Source organism: Palaemon carinicauda, chromosome 17 (assembly GCF_036898095.1).
Source record: "Palaemon carinicauda isolate YSFRI2023 chromosome 17, ASM3689809v2, whole genome shotgun sequence".
NCBI classification, from domain to species: Eukaryota; Metazoa; Arthropoda; class Malacostraca; order Decapoda; family Palaemonidae; genus Palaemon; species Palaemon carinicauda.
The window spans coordinates 54,503,661-54,511,160 of record NC_090741.1 but is presented as its reverse complement, the minus strand read 5'-3'; the positions used below and the strand labels follow the sequence as shown (position 1 = coordinate 54,511,160).

Sequence of the window (7,500 nt, the reverse complement as noted above, 5' to 3'; positions counted from 1 at the left end):
ACACTATTCACGAAACAACATAAATCTATTGTATAAAAAAGTGCTCACCTTTGCACTGATTTTCACACGCTAAACTATGTCTCTGCGGTCAGTCTTCTTATAAGTGCCGTCAGAGACGCAGCTGTGAAAAGGTATGTTGGTATTTCATGTTTTCTAAGATATTAGTGAAATCTTTTTATATGGAAATTCGAGGTATTGTGTAAGGTTTGCAGTTTTATGAGAAATATTGATGTATGGAATAAAAACCGTCTGGCTCTATGCGGTTATGTCAGGAATTATCATACGTATGGGTTTATATATCTATATATACACATAGGAGTATATATATATATATATATATATATATATATATATATATATATATATATATACATATACATATATACAGTATATATAAATATATATACATATAAATCTATATATAAATATATATAACATATTTATAACATATATATACAGTATATATATATATATATATATATATATATATATATATGTATATATATATATATATATATATATATATATATATATATATATATATATATATATATACATATATATATATATATATATATATATATATACATATATATACACACATATATATATATACACAAGTATATATATATATATATATATATATATATATATATATATATATATATGTGTGTGTGTGTGTGTGTATGTATATGTGTGTGTACACCAAAAATAGTATTCAATATCGAATTCAACCTTGATTATACACATCCACTAGAAATTCTTTTCTGATAAGCTATTCTGGCTTGGCAAGAGACTCCTCCAAACGAGACATCAAGAGAGATATCGGTACATTCCAAGTCCACTGTGAATATCCCTGTCGACTTAAGGGCTCAATCCAGTATCGTCATGGAACCTGATCAATGTGTTTGTGACACGGGCCTATCTATGATGACTCTTTGTCACTAAGTCACAAAATCAATTTTGGGAATATATATCAACTGGAAATTTATTGCTCCCTGTTGGAGCCCCTGGCCTTATAGAATCCTGTTTTTTTCAACTAGGGCTGTAGCCTAGCAAATAATAATAATAATAATAATAATAATAATAATAATAATGATAATAATAATAATAATAACGATGATAATGATAATAATAATAATAGTCTTGAGTAGTGCCATCGCCTCTGTACCATCTCACCAGGGTATGACTACCCACTTTTTACATTACACAAGAAACAGGAAGAGCTTGGCGTGACGAAAAGAATTTTATATATATATATATATATATATATATATATATATATATATATATATATATATATATATATGTATATATATACATATGTATATATATACATATATATATATATATATATATATATATATATATATATATATATATAAAAGCGACCTCAAATAGAAAGACCATGGGTTCCCTGCCATTAACCTAAATTAACCTTACACACAAGCGTTGTAAAACCCAGCCAAATTTCAGCATCAGACCAAACACTTTTTTCTTAAGAAACCAGAAAGCAATTTATAAGAAAAAAATGCCTCATGGAAGCCCTTAAAGGCTTCAATAAATCTATGATTTCATTCATTAAACATGGAAGCCATGGATGTTTATAAGCTTAATGTAGTGTAATAGGGCATCACTCCCTTCATTTTTTAATCAATTAAGGTTGCAGTATCCAGATTCAAACAGAAATTATTTATATCGGATCACATAGAAAGTGACGCGATCACAGATCACACAGAAAGTGACGCGACACGTGTAACGTGATGTGATGCGAGACCCAAAAGGAGTCACACGTGATAACGGGTTATAGGATTGCTTATATGCACAAAACAATACATTTTCTATTAAAACATTTCATAGACAGCTATCACCTGTACATACCATTTTAGTTCAATGATAAAAACTAAAGTGTTAACAAAGATCTTTACCAGCTGTGCCTATCTGACAGGGTGATGTGTGAGGGGAGATGTCTTGCATTTCGGGGTCTCCGTGACTTGTGTCGTGTCAATGTGATTCCGGCCTCAAGGAGATGTCTTTTTTTATTTGTATAATTCCATGTTTTCTTTCTTATATGCTATATGATAAAAATATGGAAGTTTAAACAGAAACGGTTACATCAGAATCGTATAGGAAGTGACAGGATACAAGTGACGTGACGCGAGACCCGAAAGGTGTCGCGTGTGAGCACTAAAGTTGTATCAAAGATCTTTACCGGCTGTGTCTATGTGACAGGGTGACATGTGGTGTGAGATTTCTTGCATTTTGATGTCTCCGTGACTCGTGTCGCCTCACTTCCTATGTGATTTCGGCCTTAAGGAGATATCTTTATTTATTTGTGCAATTCCACGATGTCCTTATATGCAATATGATATGAATATGGAAGTCACTGAACTAACATGAATCGTTCACTATGACCCTATACCCTTTCGAACATGTGACTCCAGGTTCAATTAATTCAATTAAATGCCTGCAAGATGTTTAATTTTTCTTAAACAAAATTACTCATACTTTTGTTACACGAGATATATATTGCTATCTCCTTTGACGTGCAGTATATAATTTCCTATTTTTTTCATAGTTATGTTTTATTGCTGTCAAATCTTAAAATTAATTCTATTGAACAATCCACTTGTAATTGCATTTGTGACTATGTGGAAAGTCGTGCGTTGTTATGGAGTTTTTCTCTCAAATATCTAAATTTATTAAGTTTGTTCATGAGCATAGCAAGTGCAAAGTTGAAGTTAGTGGAGTTTTATCAAGTGAATATCTAGTGAACAGTAGAGTACTCCAAGGGAATGTGTCGTGACCTATGTTGTTTATCCACTTCATGGATTTCGTAATACATAGAACAGTTGGGGATTGTCGAGAAGGATTGAAGTGGATTGATAACAAGAAATTAGCTGATGATGCTGTCCTCAATAGCAGAACACCACAGCATTTGCAACGTTTGCTTACCAGAATGCATGAAATATCACAGGAGGTTAGGCTCAAGATAAATAGAAGAAAGGCAGAGATGATGATGACAGTATATGCAGTAGAAAATGAAGTACCATTGGAAGGAGAAAGGATTAATGAGGTAGAATAAAAAAAAATATTAAGGAACTATGATCCCAAATTCAGGATCTTTAGATTTAGAGATAAATGAAAGATTGAAAAAAAAATCAGCAAATGGCTTGGTTAAGTAATATTTGGCAATCAAACCGCCTTAAATTAAATATAAGAATTAGGCTATATATATCAGTTTAGTAAGACTGGTATTACAGTATGGACATAAGTCGTGGTAGGAAAATGAAATAATATCCAACAGAAAAAATACCCTCAGAAGAATATTGGGAGCTAAACGGAAGGACGGGATTAGAAATGAAACTAAAAGAGAGATTACTCGAATGCCATTTGTGGATAAGATCATGGTGAGTGGTAGAAGGAGATACTTTGGCCATGATCTTCACACTCCACAAGTGACATTAGGTCACCAAAGTTTTAAGTGAGCTCCACTAGAAGAGTTGGAAGACACAGGCTTATATAGCTGAAGACTATGACGCGTGAAGTAGATGATGAATGGAGAAGTATTGATTTAAAAGACATGATAGAGAAAACTGGCGAAATGTAACCGAGACCCTTTGTGTCAATAGGCGTAGGAGTAGATGATAATGAGGAGCATGGTGATAAACAAAGTAAAATTGTATTGGATATGTGTTTATATGAAAATAGTAATAATAATAATAATAATATTAATAATAATAATAATGGTACTCTTTTGTATACTTCACAGCCTTGAAAACAAGCATCAACGGGTATCAAGGAAAACTCCTCTACTTTCTCAAGGAACCATGATTGTGGGCCTCTTTTTCAGTAGTCTATTTCTAGCCGTGGTCAAAGGCTTTCCAGAGGTAAACTTGACACATTTCACACTCACTGATGGCAGACAAGACCTAGTGGCTAGCAATATCTCTTCAGCCTTGACAGGTGCCCAATGGCAAAACTACTCCCAAGTCCAACCCAGCTCAGTCCTTGTGGGCATTTTATCCAGTGTCCTGTGCTCCTTCGAGGCGAAGAGGGCTCGTGCTCCAGTGTTTTCATTCGAAGGTAAATATATTTCTCTTCGAAATATTAACTTTTTTATATTTAGTTTTTTAACCTGCTGTCGTTGCCAAAAATTAATGAAGTAAAATGGTATGGTGATTATTATTTTTTTTCTAATGATTGAGGTGTTTTTATGCTTTCTCTCTCTCTCTCTCTCTCTCTCTCTCTCTCTCTCTCTCTCTCTCTCTCTCTCTCTCTCTCTCTCTCTCTCTCTCTCTGTCTACTTAGAGTGAGAGGGAGATTGAGAGAAAAAGACAGAGAGAGGGAGAGACAGATAAGGAACAACTTGGATGTGAGATCAAACTGAAGTAGAGGACATTCTAACAAAAACTAAGAAAAAGAAATGGAATTGGCCATGACATATGACAGGTATGAGATATAATAGATGAAAAAAAAGGGAATAACAGAATAGGTCCCTAGAGATTACAAGCGAAGCAGGGAAAGGAATATAAGATAATGGATTGCCGAGCAAGGAAAATTTGCCGGAATAGACTGCCATAAAAAAAACCATAAACTGACGAGAGTAGAAGGACATGTCTGAAGCCTTTGTCCTGCAGTGGACTAGTTACGGCTGATGAAGATGATTATGATACACACACATACACACACAAACATATATATATATATATATATATATATATATATATATATACATATATATATATATATATATATATATATATATATATATATATATATATATATATATATATATATATATATATATATATATATATATATATGCTTATAAGTCACTAAATAGCGCGTGACAATATATTCAGCCAAGACCTTCTTTTATTTTTCCTGTGGCCTTGGCTGAATATATATATATATATATATATATATATATATATATATATATATATATATATATATATATATATATATATATATATAGTTTAGATATAGAGCATCATCAACATCATCAGCCGTTGCTAGTCCATTGTAGGACATAGGCCTCAGACAGGTCCTTCTCCTCGCATCTGTTTCAGGTCTTTCTATGCTAGTTCCCACCTGCAAATTTTCTCAGTTCATCAGCCCATCATTTTCTCTTTCTCCCCCCACCCCTTTTTTTTTGCAATCTCTAGGGACCCATTCTCTTATTCTTAATGTTTCTTCTATTATCTGTTAATCTCATTATATGTCCGGCCCATGTCCATTTCCTTTTCTTAAATGTTAGAATATCCTCTATTTTCGTTTGCTCTCTTTTTCTGTCTCTCAGTGTTATTCACATCATTATTCCTTCCATAGCTCTTTGAGTTCTAACTAGCTTATGTTCTAATACTTTAGTAGCTTGCTTGATCTAGTTAAAAGAATCCCCTTACAAATCTAAACTTAGACTTAATATACCCTGAAATTCCTGTACAAATCGGAACTTTGACTCAAGATACCCGGAAATCCTCACACAAATCAGAACTTTGACTCTAGCTACCCAGAAATCCCCGCACAAATCGGAACTTTGACTCAAGATACCCGGATATCCTCGCACAATTCGGAACTTTGACTTTAGATACCCAGAAATCCCCGCACAAATCGGAACTTTGACTCAAGATACCCGGATATCCTCGCACAAATCGGAACCTTGACCCAAGATACCCGGAAATCCTCGCACAAATTGGAACTTTGACTCTAGGTACCCAGAAATCCCCGCTCAAATCGGAACTTTGACTCTAGATACCCAGTAATCCCCTCACAAATCGGAACTTAGACTTAATATACCCTGAAATCCCAGTACACATCGTAACTATGACTCTAGTGACCCTGAAAACCATTACCTTTCTTCTACAGGTCAAATTTGCTCCTTGTTTTCGTCAGGTGGAAGTACCCCTAATGAGATTACCATCTATAAATCATTCCTTTTACCACCTGGTGAGCCCCTTGAGGAGGTTGCCAGGGGAAAGCCTACGGATGCTTCGCCGTTTTTCAGCACCACGTATGTATACATATCAAAGAATGCATATGTATCGAAGAATGCCTTTACGAATGCTTTATCTAAATGAGAGAAGTATCTTGAGTAGTTTAGTGGACGAAAGGGTCTGTTTTAATCATTGTATATTTCTAAAACATTAGAAAAATTGGCAAGCATTAAGTGGACAGATATATTTTAGCTAAATGGGAGAAGCATCTTGAATAGTTTAATGGCTAAACGGCTATGTTTAATGACACTTTGAATGCATATGAATTATGATCATTGTATATTTTTAAAACAGTAGAAAAATTGGCAAGCATTAACTGGACAGATATATTTTAGCTAAATGAGAAAAGCATCTTGAATAGTATAATGGGTAAAAGGCTATATTTAATTGTTTATAAGATCTTGAAAGAGGAATCTTAACTTGATACCGAATATATCTTCTAAGTGTCACTAGCAAGAGAATTGTTTGTAAGTTTTTGAAAAAGGAATTTGAACTACATACCCAATGTTTCTTCTAAGTTTCACTAGCAAGAGAATTGTTTATAAGATCACAAAAGAGGAATTTTAATTTGACACCGAATGTTTCTTCTAAGTTTCACTAGCAAGAGAATTGTTTATAAAATCTTGAAAGAGGAATTTTCACTTGATACTCAATGTTTCTTCTCACGACAGAACACAATCCATGGAAGCAGTTGACGGGGATATAACTGATAGCTCAATGTACCACTCAACTTCAATTCTCAAACCCTGGTGGCGAGTTGACCTCGGAGAAGAGAGAATTATTTACCAGATACAGATCCTTCCAAGGCAGTCTGCTTATGAAAGGTTTCATGATGTTGAGGTGAGAACTTCGTGTGTGGTCCAATTGAATGGGTATTGATAGACCAATATTATATATATATATATATATATATATATATATATATATATATATATATATATGTATATATATATATATATATATATATATATATATATACATATATATATATATATATATATATATATATATATATATATATATATATATATATATATATATATATATATATATATATATATATATATATGTGTGTGTGTGTGTGTGTGTGTGTGTGTATGTGCGTGTATATAGACTGAATGGCTCAAGTTTTGCAAAAAAAAGTGGAATATTTTATTTTCCTCAACTTTGTTCTGACTATTATTATTATTATTATTATTATTATTATTATTATTATTATAAGTATCCAAAACTGTGGGATAATTATATTTATTTTGGGTTGTGGTGGCTCATGTGGTAACGTCCCTGACTGGTGAACGCCAGACTGAGAATTGAGTCTCGATCAAACTCGTTAGGTTCTTTGGTCGTTGCAACGTTACTATCCTTGTTAGCTAAGTATGGGGGCCTTAGGGGAGCCTATAGGTCTATCTGCTGAGTCATCAGTAGCCATTGCCTGGCCCTCCTAGGTCCTAGCTATGATGTAGCGGTGGCCTTGGTGCTGATCATATGTATATATGGTCAG

General features: G+C 33.3%; 1 protein-coding gene across 1 annotated transcript in view; it reads left to right on the top strand.

The window, feature by feature from the left end:
• LOC137656370 (fucolectin-like) overlaps positions 1 to 7,500 on the top strand; it is a 10,248-nt gene that overhangs the window by 2,124 nt on the left and 624 nt on the right. Inside the window, exons 2-4 of the mRNA XM_068390544.1 lie at positions 3,854 to 4,086; positions 5,872 to 6,016; positions 6,671 to 6,839. Of these exons, the coding sequence (XP_068246645.1) occupies positions 3,854 to 4,086; positions 5,872 to 6,016; positions 6,671 to 6,839 (547 nt within the window). The remainder of the gene's footprint in view (positions 1 to 3,853; positions 4,087 to 5,871; positions 6,017 to 6,670; positions 6,840 to 7,500) is intronic.